An 18,226-nucleotide genomic window follows, 5' to 3' on the forward strand; every position below is an offset into this window, starting at 1 on the left:
ACTTCCCTATAGGGTGCAAATTAATTGTCTGCCCGAATGGATTTGCTTGTTCTTCCCTCTCTTGAGTCAATTTCAATGCAGGTAAGAGTTGAGTATTTCCTTTTTCCAATCTCTTTACCTTTCCTGTGTATTGATGTTCTCCCCTCCTCCCCCCACGCCATGAGCTTCTTTGTGACATAGAAATTTACCCCTTTTTGCTTCTTTTCCCATTTCTTTTGGTATTAAGCTCTTTTTAAAGCTCTAGTTGTGTGTATATATATATGTCTATATATATATATATATATATATATATATATGACATACATATGTATTTATGCATACATATGTATGTATACATCTTTATTGACATTTCATCCTATAAGGGTTGTCACTGTTCCTTTTAAGTGTAATTCTTCTAGCTGCTCAGGTAATAATAACAATTTTTAAGAGTTACCAATGACCTCTTTTCTTATAGGGATACATAAATATCATTTTAACTTATTGGGTCTCTTAAAAAATAAGTATTTTTTTTTGTTTTTTGTTTTTTCCCTTTTAATTACCTTTTGATGATTCTCTTGAGTTCTATGCTTGGGCATCAAATTTTCTGTTCAGGTCTGGTCTTTTCTTTACAAATGCTTGGAATTCTTCTGTTTTGTTTAATGACCATACTTTCCCCTGTAAGAATGTAGTCAGTTTTGCTGGGTAATTGATTCTTGGTTGTAGACCTAGTTCCCTTGCTTTCCAGAATATGATGTTCCATACCTTTTGGTCCTTCAGTGTAGATGCAACCAGATCCTGTGTCATCCTCACTGTGGTTCCATGGTATCTAAATGACTTCTTCTTAGTAGCTTGTAATGTTTTTTCTTTGGTCTGATAGTTCTTGAATTTGGCTATAACTTTCCTGGGTGTTGTCAGTTGGGGATTAAGTACAGGAGGTGGTCTGTGGATTCTTTCAGTCTCCACTTTTTCTTCTTGTTCTAGAATATCGGGGCAGTTTTCTTGGATAAATTTCCTGTAGTATGATGTCCAGGCTTTTTCTTTTGTCATGGTCTTCTGGTATTTCAATGATTCTCAAGTTATCTCTCCTGGAAAGATTTTCTAAATCTTCTGTTTTGTGAATGAGGTGCTTCATATTTTCCTCGATTTTTTCATTCTTTTTTGTTTTATGGTGTCCTGCTGCCTTATGAAGTAGCTTGCTTCTAGTTGTTTATTCTGGATTTTAAAGACTGAATTTCTTCCCTAGCTTTTTGGTCATCCTTTTCCTTCTGGTCTGATTTTCTTTGGAGGTCATCTTTTTTGCCTCATTTTCAAGCTGATTAATTTTGGCTTTCAAGACCTTGTTTTCTGTTTACAGATGACTTATCTTGCTTTTAAAGTTTTCTTCAGCCTCTCTTAATTGTGTTTTGAATTGTATTTTGAGTTCTTCCAGAGCCTGTGTCCAATTCACTGGGTATTCTGTTTTTTTGCTTGGTGTTCCCTCATCTTTCTCTGTTCTGTTTGCTCTTTGTTTATTGCCTGTATAGAAGCTGTAGATTGTAATTTCTTTTTGCTTTTTCTGTTGTTTGCTCATATTTACCCCCTCTTTACTCCCTGCTTTTGCCTGACTTCCTCCTCCTCTTTTTTTTTGTGGTTTTGGGTTTTTTCTTTCCGCCTTCACCCTTGGAGTTTTGTCAGCAAATCTCTCAGCATAGTCTGGGGTGGGGGTGGGGATTAGAGCTTGAGGTTCCCTGCCCTCTGGAGGCTTTGATGGGATTAAGTCCATCAGTCTGTTGGGGAGGGGTTTTGGATCTTGAACTTTGCTGCCCTCTTGAGGTTTTGATGGGATTATGTCCAGCTGGGTTGGTGGATGTGCCCTACAGCCAAAACCTGGGGGGGGGGTGCAATATGGAGTTTCTGTGCTGCTGTAACTATTCCTCCCACTCTGTGCTCTGCATTTCTTCTCTAACTGCTTCCCCACTGCCTGTGTTTGATGCTCTGAGCCTGGCACAGCTTTGCCTGCAAGATACTCCCTCCAGACCCCAGTGCCTTTGCCTGACCAGTGGTGTTCTAGCTGCCGCTAGAGGCTTAGCGCTCTAGGTGGGGGGTGGGTCCCAGGACCTTTCTTCTTCCTTCCCCTTAAACCCAAGTGTTTTGGAATTCTAGCTTTTGGGGGCCTACCTTTTGAATTGAGTCCAGCACGAGGATTCCTTGGCTCTGTCTTATTGTTAGGTTTGATTTTCAATCCCCGAGGAGCATTTAGTTTGTAATCAGTGAGGAAGAGTTTTCAGAGGTCTGAACTTTTGCTGCCTGTATGCCGCCATCTTGACTCTGCCTCCTGACATAGCCCACTCTTCACACAAGGATAATCCTAGGTGACTGTAGTACTTAAAATCTTCAGAGAGAATTATAATTTTTCATTCTTGTCAGTCATCTTTTGAAGAATGTTGATTCTATAGTCTATATATATAAACCTATATATAGGTTTATCAGGCTCAATTAAGACTCTTATTAAGATATTTCCAAATTTTTTAAAATGCTAAAGCAAATAGTTTTTATTGTTGAAGTATGGAAATCTTTTTCTAAAAATCAGAAATGCAAATAACATTCAATTTTTTCTTGTTCTTTTAATAGTTTCTAGAGGGGTCTATAGAATCATAGATCTAGAGCAAGAAGAGACTGTATGTTATTTATATTTCTTCTGATTTTAGGTGAAAATAGGTCTCAACATTTTGCTTTATTATTTAATTTTGGGAAAATATTAATACTTTTTTCCACCACCACTTCTCCTCAAACCCTGTAGGATTTAATAAGAATTTTGAATTTCAAAATATCTAAAATATTTATTTTTTTCTAGGCACGATTACAGAGAGGTCACTTACTACTTAAGCAAGGAAAGCTTGAGGAAGCAGAGGATGACTTTAAAAAAGTGGTAAGTTTTGAATGTATTGCCTGGTTTGATTGTGACATTTTTATTTAGTGTCAGCATATTATATAATGAATTCTGGGTCTTGTGGCCTATATTAAAGGTATTTTTATGGTTAGGGGGAAAATTACATTTTTTTCTGACTAAATTGATCTCATATAAAGTATATGAAATAATCCACATAAAGTAATAACAGTGATTGATATGAAAAATCATATTTTGAACATTTAGAAAAATGCATTAAATATATTGATTTAATTTAGTATTTGTAACTGATTCATGCTTTGGCATTTCTTCTATGAGAATCTTAGTATAAACTGCACTATCATATGAATACCATTAGTTTCCTGTGATGCTTTTTGCCTCATGTAAAAGGGGTTTCACATCTTTTTAAAAGCTGGTTTTTTGTAGCTACCCATTTTCATTAAAGGTAAATAATAGTGGAAGTTCTTTGGTTTTATTTTTGGATTGTAACTGAAAGAAGGCTCAATATAAAGCCTAAGGTATACTACTTATTGCCAACAGTTCTTCCCAGGAATCTTTCCGAAAAGACATATACAGAAAGTGTTAGCTAGTTATTTATCCTGACATTTGATCTGTTGTAGGTGTTGTCTCTCCTAACCAGAAATAGAAGCTGAAAAAGATACATGATTCTTATTTTCACTTATCATATGATAAGTATTGGTAATTAAAAGTATCAATTATTAACCTTATTTTCAAAATATTTCAAAGTTTTTATTTTAGCCATCTAAAAAAGAGTAGGAGGAGAGTGTTCCTTTTGGCAAGAATAATGTTATAAGTGGTATGGTAAGTAGGTGAGGTAATATTGTTTTGATTATCCTTGACTCTTTGATTTATATCTTAGGTGATTAGTCAAACAATTAATAGTTTTCATGGTATTGTGGTGAAATTTGATTAGAATATATTAATAACATCATAGAGACAATATAATGGTGAAAAATGCCCAAAATAATTACTTTCCTGTTTGTCCTTTTTAAAAACTACAAAATATTTAACTAGCATTTACCTTTTAGTTACTTCACATTCCAGACCACTGAATAGTAAAACAGACATGAGACCAATTAAAATCTTAAACTGTAGAAACATTTTCAAAAGGTTCTATTTTAACAGAACATTTTGTTAATTTGTATTTGTGTTTCTGTGTAAAAGAGGAGAAATCAGTTCAAGTATCTGAAGTATCGAAGGGGTAAAAACACAGGTATAGAAGTCATCGTTTAAAAATGGTTGTCATGACAGCTGTTCCCATGGAAAATGCTATTTGTAGGGGATACTGGAGTTACCCTGAATATTTCGTTTGCCTTTGATCAGACTTTTTATGAAAATTGAACCCAAAATTTAATACATAATTTCATTTAACAGCTTTCATGTGGTTTTAAGTATTTTGCTGATTGTAAAATAATAAGTGAAAGAATATATTCAAAAGCTAGTTTCCAAAATATAATATGAGGAATTGTGTCTAGGAAGTTCATCCCCTTCCCCTCCTGAGTAGCTTGACTTGTCCATCAAACATTCTTGACATAACACAGTTGTGCCAGGTTTGCCTTCCTTTACATGCTGTATGTCAATAAAAGTCAAGGCTTTGGGCTTGAGGGGAGGGAGAAGCAAGAAGAGAACAAAGAAGGAAGAAGCGGGACAGAGCAGGAAGGCATAAGAGGGAAGGAGGAAGAGACTTGCTGGCTAGGTACTCCGTGGTCAGGTTACTTAGATGAATAATTATCTACTCTTTCTAGTAAACTTTATAAAATATATATCTGGGTAGAAATATTATTTCAATTCTTACAGAAGTGGGAAAAAACATAGAAAGTGAGGTTAGAAACTCTGGTTTCTAGTCCAGCCTCACCTACTAAGCAGCTATTGAAAGACCTGGGAAATTATAACTTCTCTAGGTCTCATTTTCTTTGAGATGTGAGAGTTCAATTAGTGCTAATGTTTCTTCCAACTATAAGATTCTTTGTTTTGTGAAAGATTTTTATGAAGTCTTCTTTTTTAAATTTTAGGTACATAAGTTTCATCTGTAAAGTTCATGTTCTTTTACCAGTTGGTGAACTAGCCAAGTGAATTCAAAAGTTTTACAATAATTCTGCCATGTGTTTACAGTTTTCCAAAATACTTCCTACTGTAGCTGTATCTTCATTTAACATTGTACTCTTATCATCAGACAACTATATTTAGATATAACTTACATAGTAAAATTTAAGATTTTCTCTATTTTTCAGGACTCTAGGAGTTCACTTAATATTGGATAATTAGCTGTTGATCGTTGCTGATTTATTGTCTTAATGTATATTGGTGACAATTTTTTTTTTGCTAGGCTGATGATCTCCTTTCTTGCAACCAGTCTTTTGAGTTGCATAAGAGATGATGAGAGGGAGCCTTTTGAAGATCTCTTATTTTGAGAGTCCCTAGGAGGCTTTAAAAAAAAAAGGAAAAAAGTCCCTTCAGTTTTTGTATATAAAAGAAGATTAGTAAAGAATTTTAGATCTGATTATATTTTTCTGGGGCTTCAGATAGTTTTATTTTCTTTTATTTTAAAGTAATAGAGTCTATCCAACTGAATAATTCAAAACAAGACTGAGACACTTATTTTAACTTCCTTTTATTGTTTAACAATAGTTAATTATTCACTTTGATCTTAAGTGCCCAACTGAAGCTCATTTTTACATGTTTTTTTTTTCTTTTTCATTTCTATTGATAAAGAAAAACATAACAATATATTCAGGAAAGTCCTTGGACAAATGTAATTTTTACTTACTTTTCAAATTTTTGAGCAAACTTTGTTGCTCAAATGAGCTTTTCATAGGTGTGAGGATCCACATATTAGAAGAATAATAAAAAGGCAGTTATAGCAGTTTTTCTGTTTTATAAAACAAATTTCTAAATAACTCATCCCTCTCCATTGACCATTATCAGAAATATTATATAAGAAACTAATAGAAGACCACTAGATGTCAGTAGAGTCTTAATCATTTTGTTCAGCTGTCTTTGTATTGAAGGTAGAAAATGTATAAGGGATCAGACATAGAGTTCTATCCCCCAGAGGAAATGAGATATAATGAGTTTAAGTGACTTGTAGGTTGGACAGCTAAGCAGAAGAGCTTGAATTTGAACCCAGAACTCCTAACCCCAGATCCACTGGTCTTTCTGTTTTACCATGCTGCCTTTCATAGACTCAAAAAAGTTTGAACAAGAGTCAATGTTTTTTTAAGTTGCAACAGTAGAGTTCAGATCACATTTGTAGGATTTGTAATTTGAGGAACCCATCAGAAAGGACCATTGACAAGCAAGAGTTTGTTATATAGTGAGACCATTCTGCCTCCACCTCAGCATTACTTTTAGTATTGAGTTCTAAATTGTCTTTTATTCTCCATTTTATCAGCTTGCCAACTCCTTTACCCTTGGGTGGTTGTTGTTGTTGTTGTTGTTGTTTTTAATAGTGAACTCTTCTGGTCATTCCTTTGACTTATACTACTAGGGGTAATTTTTTGAACCTGAGATAAGGACCTTTATTCTGTTTAAATTTTGCACTACATTACATCTTTCTTTTTATTTTTCTCTTTAGGGTAAGAGCTGAGCAGGGTTAAGTGACTTGCCTAGCGTCATAAGGTTAGGAAGTGTCTGAGGCCAGATTCAAAGTCCCTCCTGACTTCAGACCTGGCACTCTATCTACTTTGGTCCCTAGCTGGCTTGACTGTCATTACATCTGAGATTTTTGGGTCCCTCTAAGAAATATATTATACCCTACTAAACTTGTATCATCTGTATTTTTGATAAGCATCACACTCATGTATTTATGTATTTATGAGCATCACATATACCTGAGATTTCTCTGTAGGTTGACATTATTTTTAAAATTAATCTTCTTTGGACATGGTCTTTCAACCATTTATAAAATTACCTAGCCATAGTGAAATAGAGAAATCTTTTTTGTTCCATCTCATTCATAAAGGTACTATGATAGTTTTTTCTTAGATGCTTTTATTGAATTCCACATATGCTATGACTATAGCATTACTCTGTTTGTCATTCTAGTAATTATTAAAAATAGGAAATGGTGTGACTTATTTTCATGAATCTATGCTCACTCCCTACAATCTATTAAATTAACTTTTCTTGGTTTTCATTACCCTACTCACATGTCTAACTGTTCCTTCTAGGTCTATTTTTGCTGAATATTCATTTGTATCATGCTATGAAAGAGTTTTACTTTATTTACAGATTTTTAAGCAAAGTTTGTTAATTAAATGGTCTTGTCTTATAGGTATGAGGAGCCTTATATTAGAAGAAGAAGAATAAATAAAGGCAGTTATATAACAGTATTTTTCTATTTTATTTAAAAAAAAGAGAGAGAGAGAAGACTTCTGAATGAATCATTCCTCTCCATTGACCTACATGTGTCCCCTAAGGTTCTCTCCTGGGCTTTTTTCTCTTTTCAATTTATATTATTTCTTGCTTGGTGATTTCTTTTGCTCTGAGGGTCGTTATCATCTCTATGAATTCCAGATCTGTATATCCAACTTAGACTTTCCTGACTTCCAGTTCTTTCTGCACTGCCTATAAGATATTTAGAAATGGATGTTCCTCAGGTATTTTCACACTCACTATTTCTCAAACAACTCATCATTATTTCTCCTCTTCCCAGCTAATCTTTTCCCAAACTTCTCTACTATTATTATGATGAATACGAATGTCTGTGGCATTCTTGTCCCCTTTCCTAATTTTCACTCACTACACTTACCTTACATAACTACTCAGTTGCCAAATCTTGGTAGTTTTCTTTTGTCACAATGTTTCATATATATATATATATATATATATTTTTTTTTTTAAATCTCTCAATTCATGGAGACATCATCTTACTTTAGGCCCTTATCACATCTTAGCCTGTTGCAATAGCCTTCTATTACATTATCCTGCATGAGATCTCTTTCCCATGCTCTTCTATCTGCTACACTGTTGCCAAAGTGATTTGTTGAATCATAGGTCTGACCCCCATGACTCCCGCTCATCTCCCCAAGTTAGTGCACTCCAAGTGTTCTGAGTTACCTCTCATATTGATTATAAATTCCTCTTTGGCATTTAAAAGCTTCTCACATTTTTATTGACTCCTAGATTTGTATATTATATCTCTCCATGCACTCTGAGGTCTAGCCATCCTGGCAAACTTGCCATTCTGAACACAGGCTTCATCTCTCTTCTTTCTGCCTTTGTACTACCTGCCCCACCTGTGCCTGGACTTCTCTCCTCATTTCAGCCTGTGAGTGTTCATGGCTTTCTTCAAGACTTAGACCAAACTCCACCTTCTATAAGAGTCTTTCCCAGTTCCAAGGCTGCTAGTGCTTTTCCTGTTAAGATTTTCTGTGTATTCCATATGTCTCTTATATAGACATATATGGTTTATCTAAGAATGTAAGCTTCTTGAGGACAAGTATGTTTTTTGCTTTTTCTTTGTACTCTCAGCATGTAGCACATTGTTTGGAATATACTAAGCATTTAGTAAGTGCTTGTTGGTTAATTGCTGCAATTTTACCAGAAATTTTAAGGGTTTCCAGATTATAGTTTGCAGATTCTACCTCCTCCCTTTTTTTGGGAAAGTTGTTATGTTTACCTACTTTCTGTCTCCCAGCTCTTTCATTCCCTGCCATTCCTTGAGGATGATAAATAACAGTTCAGCAACCATATTTGCAGAATCTTTAAGTATCATGGTGTGTAATTTATCTAGGCTTGATTTATTTAGAACATATAAATCTTATATTCTGATTGATCCTGGCCTGAATTCCCCTTTAATTATTTTCTGTCAGAATTCTTCATTTTTACAAAGAAAATGAATGCAAAAGTAGTTGAGTAGTTGTGCTTTCTCTTTTTCTTATTAACATTGCCAGACCATTTTGAGAAAGGCTTATCTTTGTTTTGTTTTTCCTTGCCCTTAGTACAGTCAAAAAGTTTTTTGGTGTGGTCTTCAGCATTCTTTTTTTTTTTTAATTTATTTAGTCAATTTAGAATGTTATTCCTTGGTTAAAAGAATCATATTTTTCCCCTCCCTCCCCTCCACCCATCCTTCCCGTAGCTGATGCACAATTTCACTCGGTATTGCATATGTCCTTGATCAAAACCTATTTCCATGCTGTTGGTGTTTGCATTAGGATATTCATTTAGAGTCTACATCTCCAGCCTTATCCCCTCAACCCATGTATTCAAGCAGTTGTTTTTCTTCTGTGTTTCTTACTCCCACAGTTTTTTCTCTGAATGTGGATAGTGTTTTTTCTCGTAGATCCCTCCAAGTTGTTTAGGATCACTGCATTGCCACTAATGGAGAAGTCCATTACATTCAATTGTACCTCACAGTGTATCGGTCTCTGTGTACAGTGTTCTGGTTCTGCTCCTTTTGCTCTGCATCAATTCCTGTAGGTCATTCCAATTCATATGGAATTCCTCCACTTGATTATTCCTTTGAGCACAATAGTATTCCATCACCATCATATGCCACAATTTGTTCAGCCATTCCCCAATTGAAGGGCGGGCACCCCCTCATTTTCCAATTTTTTGCCACCACAAAGAGTGCAGCTATGAATATTCTTGTACAAGTCTTTTTCCTTATTACCTCCTTGGGGTACAGACCCAGCAGTGCTATGGCTGGATCAAAAAGCAGACAGTCTTTTATCGCCCTTTGGGGATAGTTCCAAATTGTCCTCCAGAATGGTTGGATCAGTTCACAACTCCACCAGCAATGCATTAATGTCCCCACTTTGCCACATCCCTTCCAGCATTCATTTCTTTCTATTGCTGTCGTGTTAGCCAATCTGCTGGGTATGAGGTGATACCTCAGAATTGTTTTGATTTGTATCTCTCTGATTATGAGAGATTTAGAGCACTTTTTCATGTGTTTATTAATAGTTTTGATTTCTTTAACTGAAAATTGCCTATTCATGTCTCTTGCCCATTTATCAATTGGAGAATGGCTTGATTTTTTTGTACAACTGGTTTAGTTCTTTATAAATTTGAGTAATTAGACCTTTGTCAGAGGTTTTTGTAATGAAGATTGTTTCCCAATTTGTTGCTTCCCTTCTAATTTTGGTTGCATTGGTTTTGTTTCTACAAAACCTTTTTAATTTGATGTAATCAAAATTATTGATTTTATATTTTGTGATTTTTTTTTCTAGCTCTTGCTTGGTTTTAAAGTCTTTCCTTTCCCAAAGATCTGACAAGTATACTATTCTGTGTTCACATAATTTGCTTATAGTTTCCTTCTTTGTATTCAAGTCATTCACCCATTCTAAGTTTATCTTGGTGTAGGGTGTAAGATGCTGATCCAAACCTAATCTCTCCCATCCTGTCTTCCAATTTTCCCAGCAGTTTTTATCAAATAGTGGGTTTTGGTCCCCAAAGCTGGGATCTTTGGGCTTATCATAGACTGTCTTGCTGAGGTCAATTACCCCAAGTCTATTCCACTGATTTTAAATAGAATTTCTCTTTCTAATTCTTGCTGCTGAAATGGGTTGGAGATATATAGAAATTCTGATGACTTATGTAGGTTTATTTTTTATCCTGCAACATTGCTAAAGTTGTTGATTATTTCTACTTTTTAGTTGATTCTCTAGGATTCTTTAAGTAGACCATCATTTCATCTGCTAAGAGTGGTAGCTTAGTCTCCTCATTGTCTATTTTGATGCCTTCAATTTCTTTTTCTTCTTTAATTGCTACTGCTTGTGTTTCTAGTACAATGTTAAATAATAGAGGTGATAACAGCCATCCTTGTTTCACTCTTGATCTTATTGGGAAGGCTTCTAGTTTATTCCCATTGCAGATGATGTTTGGTGATGGTTTTAGATATATATATATATATTGTTTATTATTTTTAGGTAAGGCCCTTCTATTCCTATACTTTCTAGTGTTATCAATATGAATGTTTTTGTATTATATCAAAGGCTTTTTCTGCATCTATTGAGATAATCATGTGATTTTTGTTGGTTTGTTTTTGTTAATATGGTCAATTATGTGGATGGTTTTCCTAATATTGAACCATCCTTGTATTCCTGGTATGAATCCTACCTGGTCATAGTGAATAACTCTCGTGATCACTTGCTAGAGTCTTTTTGCTAGTATTCTATTTAAGATTTTTGCATCTATGTTCATTAAGGAGATTGGTCTATAGTTTTCTGTCTCTGTTTTTGATCTGCATGGCTTTGGAATCAGTACCATATTTGTGTTGTAAAAGGAATTTGGTTGAACTCCTTCTTTGCTTATTCTGTCAAATAGTTTGTATAGTATTGGGATTAACTGTTCTCTGAATGTTTGATAGAATTCACTGGTGAATCCATCAGGACCTGGGGATTTTTTCTTAGGGAGTTCTTTGATGACTTGTACAATTCATTTTTATGATATGGGGTTGTTTAAGTATTCTATTGCTTCCTCTGTTAATATATGCAATTTATATTTTTTAAATAGTCATCCATATCACCTGGATTGCCATATTTATTACCATGTAATTGGGCATAATAGTTTTTAATGATTGCCTTAATTTCCTCTTCATTAGAGGTGAGGTCTTCTTTTTCATCTTGTATACTGTCAATTTGGTTTTCTTTCTTTTTTTTTTAATTAGATTGACCAGTACTTTGTTTATTTTTTGTTTTTTTTCAAAGTACCAGCTTCTAGTCATTTATTGAATTAATAGTTCTTTGACTTTCAATTTTATTAATTTTTCCTTTGATTTTTATGATCTCTAATTAGTTTTCATCTAAGGATTTTTAATTTGTTCACTTTCTGGTTTTTTAATTTGCAATTCCAAGTCATTGACCTCTGCCCTCCCTAATTTGTTAATATATGAACTCAAAGATATAAATTTAACCCTGAGTACTGCTTTGGCTGCATCTCATAGTTTTTGAAAGGATGACTCATCATTGTCAATTTCTTCAATGAAATTATTAATTGTTTCTATGATTTGTTTTTTAACTAACTGATTTTGGAGAATCATAGTGTGTAATTTCCAGTTAATTTTTGATTTGCCTCTCCTTGTACCCTTACTAATTCACAATTCAATGAAAATAATAATTAGTAAGGGTACAAGGAGAGTCAAGTCAGAAATTAACTGGAAATTAAACATGTGATTTTTGTTGGTTTGTTCGTTAATATGGTCAATTATATGGATAGTTTTCCTAATACTGAACCATCCTTGTATTCCTGAAAAGAAGGTGTATTCCTTTTTTGTCCCTATTTATTTTTCTCCACATTTCCACTAACTCTAAGTTTTCTGAGATTTCATTCACTTCTCTTACCTCTTTCTTATTTATTTTTTTGGTTTGATTTATCTAGTTCGGATAGAGGAAGGTTCACATCTCCCACTAGTGTAGTTTTTCTATTTATTTAATCCTTGAGCTCCACTAGTTCCTCCTTTAGAAATTTGGATGCTATGCCATTTTGTGCACATATGTTGAGTACTGATATTTCCCTATACTGCCTTTTATTAGGATGTAATTATCTTCCCTATCTTTTTTGACTAGATTTATTTTTACTTTGGCTTTTTCAGATATCATGATTGCAACTCCTGACTTCTTTTTCTCCATTGATGTCCAATAGATTTGGCTCCATTCTCTTACTTTTATCCTGTGTGTGTATACCTTCCTCATGTGTGTTTCTTGTAGACAGCATATACTAGGGTTTTGGTTTCTAATTCACTCTGCTATTTCCTTGTGTTTTTTGGGTGAGTCCGGTTTATGGGGTGTTTAGGGGTAGTATCTCTGGTATGGAGGGCTTGTCATGCCCTTCTAGGATAGCTCTTCAGCCTCTGACCCCCACCTGACACCTAGCTCACACTTGTGGCTCCTAGTAGCTGCTAGCATGTGGCAGAGGCCACACCCCGGGCAACGGCTTCGACAGGCTGGCTAAACCTTTTGAGAGTAACCATCAGGTCGTTGACCCCTAGTGAACCAGGGCCTTGCTCACCCAGCATGTGAAGACTGCTTCAGCTGAACAGATGGAAGAAACCAATAAGAAGGTTCAACGGCTGAGATGGCAATGCAGCAAAGCACTGTGGAGTGCTTAGGGCGTGTTGGAGAACAAAAGACAACACGGCCATCCAATGCAGCTGAGGAAGTCTCCAGGTGTAACGACTTTTCGTGCCACTGGACCCAGGCTTCCAATGCCAAGAGAGTGGGACTGCCTCTGTGCATCGACTTTTCCACTTAAATCTCCTTCACGCACAAGTGTCTTTGTGCACACTCATCTATCATAGATGAAAACGCACAAAGACAATCGTCATCCTTGGTTACCGAGAGGAGACTACTACTACTACTACTACTACTACTACTACTACTACTACTACTACTACTACTACTACTACTACTACTACTACTACTACCACCACACTTCTAGAAGGGGCACCTCTTTCATTGGTGGTCAGTGAAAGGAGCACAGGATGCATCTGCATTCTGTTTTCCTAGAGTACTGTATGTGGCAATGCCGCAAAGTGTGACGTTGCTCACGTACAGGACTACATCCGGTGACATAATCCTTTGTGTGGCACCTTGTTCTGAGAGTAACTGAATGAGAACAAGGTTCTGCACAAAGGATTATGTGGCTGCACAATGGAAGAAATCAGCATTGTGAGCAGTGATCTGGAGGAGGGGATTCTGCACTGTGTATACTGCTGCCTGTATAGTGGTGGCGGTGATGGGCCCGTGCAAGGTGTGACAGGCCCATCACAGCTAGCGCTGCAGCCTCTGCTATCCCAGACAGTGGTATACAGATTTGTTCATAGTTTTTTTTTTAATAGTCCGGCCCTCCAACGGTCTGAGGGACTGTGAACTGACCCCTTGTGTAAAGAGTTTGGGGACCCCTGATTTAGAGTCTGCATCCTCAATCATATCCCCCTCGACCCATGTAATCAAGCAGTTGTTTTTCTTCCATGTTTCTGCTCCCACAGTTCTTCCTCTGGATGTAGATAGTGCTCTTTCTCATAGATCCCTCTGGGTTGTTCAGGATCACTGCATTGCCACCAATGGAGAAGTCCATTACATCCGATTGTACCACAGTGTATCAGTCTCTGTGTACAATGTTCTCCTGGTTCTACTCCTTTCGCTCTGCATCAATTCCTGGAGGTTGTTCCAGTCTCCATGGAATTCCTCCACTTTATTATTCCTTTGAGCACAATAGTATTCCATCACCAACATATACCACAATTTGTTCAGCCATTCCCCAATTGAAGGGCACCCCCTCATTTTCCAATTTTTGGCCACCACAAAGAGCACAGCTATGAATATTCTTGTACAAGTCTTTTTACTTATTGTCTCTTTGGGGTACAAACCAAGCAATGCTCTGTCTGGATCAAAAGGCAGACAGTCTTTTATCACCCTTTGGGGATAGTTCCAAATTGTCCTCCAGAATGGTTGGATCAATTCACAACTCCACCAACAATGCATTAATGTCCCCACTTTGCCACATCCCCTCCAGCATTCATTACTTTCTTTGCTGTCATGTTAGCCAATCTGCTAGGTGTGAGGTGATACCTCGGAGTTGTTTTGATTTGCATCTCTGATTATAAGAGATTTAGAACACTTTTTCATGTGCTTATTAATAGTTTTGATTTCTTTATCTGAAAATTGCCTATTCTTGTCTCTTGCCTATTTATCAATTGGAGAATGGCTTGATTTTTTTGTACAATTGATTGAGCTCTTTATAAATTTGAGTAATTAGATCTTTGTCAGAGGTTTTTGTTATGAAGATTGTTTCCCAATGTGTTGCTTTCCTTCTAATTTTGGTTGCATTAGTTTTGTTTGTACAAAACCTTTTTAATTTAATGTAATCAAACTTATTTATTTTACATTTTGTGATTTTTTTTCTATCTCTTGCTTGGTCTTAAAAATCTTTCCTTTCCCAAAGATCTGACATGTATACTATTCCATGTTCACCTAATTTACTTATAGTTTCTTTCTTTATATTCAAGTCATTAACTCCTTCTGAGTTTATCTTGGTGTAGGGTATGAGATGTTGATCCAAACTTAATCTCTCCCATACTGTCTTCCAATTTTCCCAGCAGTTTTTATCAAATAGTGGATTTTGGTTCCAAAAGGTGGGATCTTTGGGCTTATCATAGACTGTCTTGCTGAAGTAAATGTCCCTGTTTTCTTGTCATAAAAGGAACTGTGGAAAATGTGAAACACAGATTCTAAAATTTATAAGTATAATTAACCCATATTATTGAACATTAAAAAATCCAGGATATGGTCAATTGTTTAGTTCTTTATACATATGTTTTTCATGTTCTGCAATTTCCAGTTCACCACAGAGGAGTCCATTTTCAGAATAGTCTGCTATTTACTTACTGAATGAATAAAGAACTACTTTAATAATTCATTTTTAAAGCAGTAAGCTAATTCATTTATAAAACAGTATGCTCAGGATCACTTTTAGATTTCTTCTATTTTAGTGTTCTAAGAGCTCTTCATTTGATCCAGGTGCACAGCTAATAACTTGATAGCAGTACATAGCTAGCCTTACTTTTTGCTTCCACTTTGTTCTGTGTTCCCATCTCGTCTTCCTTCCCTTTTCCCAAGTTTAGCCCAATCCATGGATTGGCAGTGAAAACTTCATTTCCTCTGTAGAAACTCAATTATTTGGGTAAGTCCAAGGCCTTCTTCTTTCATACAATTAGGAGCTAGGTCTGATTAAATAATTTTACCTGGGCCAGTCACTTAATTTATCTCCCTCAGTTTCTGTATCTGTAAAATGGAGATAATTATATCACTTCCAGGTTGATCATGAGGATAAAATGGAATAATACTTATAAAGTGATTTATAAACTTTAAAGCTCTACGTAAGTACTACCTCGTATTATCATTGTTTTTATTATTGTACTTCTTAATGCTGTAATACATTAGTATTTGCATTCTAAATGACAGGCTGTTTATGTGATGGTAGGTGTTATTACTTGTTACAGAGCAGGGAAATTGAAAAATAGTCAAGGAGAAGACAGAATGTATTAAAAGGAAGAGCTCTTTTTATTCTTTGGAAGAAACAGTGGAGAAGGGATTAGGTAAATTTAGAGAGAGAGATTTCTGTTTGAGGTATCTGACAATTTTATTATAATCCCATTCAGGTAGAAGCCATTCAACTAGAATTTGTTAAGTACCTACTATGAACCAGGCACTGTACTATCCTCTGGAGATACAAAGAAAGGCAAAAAAAATTGTCTCTGATTTCAGGGAACTCATGGTTTAGTCGGGGAGAGAACATGCTAACAACTATCTAGATATAAGATATATAGAGAATATACTGGAGTAGTTTTAGGGGGAGAGAGCAAAAATGAGGAGGGAGAATATTTCAGGCATGAAGTACAGCCAGTAAAAATGCAGATGGTGGTGTTTTTGAGGAACAGAAAATACGTGGAGGGAGTAAAGTAGAAGTGGAATGGAAAGATAGGAAGGGGCCAAGTTATGAAGGGCTTTTTAAGTCCCACAGGAATGTGATATTAGCCCATACAAATTTATATATTCTTTAAAACTTTAATAGTTAATATTATTTATCTATTCCTTGTCTAAAGGATCAACTATTAAATTTATTTTCTTCCATGGCCATAGAATCTTGTGGTCACTTATAAGTATATTTGTGAATTCTACATAGTAAACTTGAAAGTAAGGAGAAGTCATAACTCTGAATCTTGTGTTTAGTATTTTGTATGCTGCTGCATGTGAAGGATCTTATTTTAATTGTCTAGTATTGATTATGACTGAAGGCACACTAATTGCTATCTTTGGAATATACTTAGATATGCTGATGTTTGTAATGTTTATAGATTGGAGTCAAAATTTAATTACTGGCTAGTTTTTGATTGAATGCACTTTGGGAATAGTTTGACCCATTGCTACTGCCCAGGAAATAATCTGTTGTGAAAGTTCATTCTTGGTCATCCTTTGGGAAATAATCAATGTTTCCAGCATTAAAAAAAAATAAACATTTTATTTTACAAATTACATGTAATAACAAATTTCCACATGTTTTCCAAAATTATATGGTCCAAATTATGTCCCTTCTTCCCTTCCCTTCTCCCCTCTACCCTCTCAGAGCTGGCAAGCAGTTTGATTTGGATTGTACACATTATCAATCAGCATTCTTTTACAGGAGAAATTAAAGGGCCATCTGTTTCCTCTGTACTCTTGAAGAAAATAATCATTCCAACAACAATCATAGGTTCATATTTGCATGTGACTACTCACATGTAAATTAGATAGTGCTTAGATTATTTATGATTATATTTGAATTTAACAAACTATTTGATGAGTTTTCCAACAAGATTAGTTGTAAACTGTGTCAGGGTTTAGAAAGGTCCATGGGTGAGAATCATAAAAAGGTTTCACATTTTCATACTTAAAACTAACTTTAAATGGCTAGGTATTTGCTTTGGAGACTTTAGTTGTTTACGTGTTATCTTTCATTAGCTCCTGGAGGGCAGGGACTGTCTTGTCTTTATATCCCAAGTGCTTATACAATGCCTAGTACCTAGTAGGTTCTTAATAAATGCTTGTAGATGGACTGATTGACATACAGATGTGGGATATTTTTATTTCTCTGAAAAATAATACTTTATGAATACATTATGAAGGTTGACTTGTTTTGAGGTAGCCATTATGCCTTAATAGTTTTGAATTGCACCCTTTTAATAACATTGATAAATGTGGAAGGGGTTGTGGAAATAGTTGCTATTTAATAGCAGCCAAATGATGAAAATGAATAGTGGGGATTTTAGGCATAATTTCAGACATTTTGATGGTTGAACTTATTTTGGTTTCAGATGATCTCTAATAAATTTGGCCATATATGTGATAGGCAATACTTCTCACTGAGTCATTTATTCTTAGAAATAAGCATAAGTAGAGGTATAAAATTGACTCTAATTCTGATGTTTAGAAAGTTATGCTTGCTTCTTCCCAGAGCTTTCCAACTTTTAGGTTTTGTCAGATCATATTCCAACAGTCTTTTGGAAGAACAGGAGGCATATCATATGATTCCCAACTTTTAATTATAATTTATTCATAAAGAGCTGAAGTTCTATTTTATTCTAATCTTAATTGCTAGATACTATATTCCAGTAATTTTTATTAAAACAAAATATATATTATATATGTATTAACTTGTTACTTAATATTGTGAAATCCTTCTATACAACTTAAAAAAAAGAAACCCTTACCTTTTGTCTTAGAATCAATACTGTGTTTTGGTATCAAGGCAGAAGAATGGTAAGGGCTAGGCAAAGGGGGTTAAGTAAAGTGCCTAGGGTCACACAGCTAGGAAGTGTCTAAGGCCAGATTTGAATCCAGATCTTTCCATCTCCAGGCC

At 35.2% G+C, this 18,226-nt stretch overlaps 1 protein-coding gene and 1 non-coding gene across 2 annotated transcripts in view; both read left to right on the forward strand.

Moving 5' to 3' along the window:
• DNAJC3 (DnaJ heat shock protein family (Hsp40) member C3) overlaps positions 1–18,226 on the forward strand; it is a 99,495-nt gene that overhangs the window by 33,802 nt on the left and 47,467 nt on the right. The window contains exon 4 of the mRNA XM_001366295.4: positions 2,813–2,887. Within this exon, the coding sequence (XP_001366332.1) occupies positions 2,813–2,887 (75 nt within the window). The remainder of the gene's footprint in view (positions 1–2,812; positions 2,888–18,226) is intronic.
• On the forward strand, positions 13,406–13,464 carry MIR12297F (microRNA mir-12297f). Its single transcript, NR_162954.1, has one exon. It is a non-coding gene; the product is annotated as a microRNA mir-12297f (primary transcript).

The sequence above is a fragment of the Monodelphis domestica genome, chromosome 8, assembly GCF_027887165.1.
Source record: "Monodelphis domestica isolate mMonDom1 chromosome 8, mMonDom1.pri, whole genome shotgun sequence".
In the NCBI taxonomy this organism is placed as follows: Eukaryota; Metazoa; Chordata; class Mammalia; order Didelphimorphia; family Didelphidae; genus Monodelphis; species Monodelphis domestica.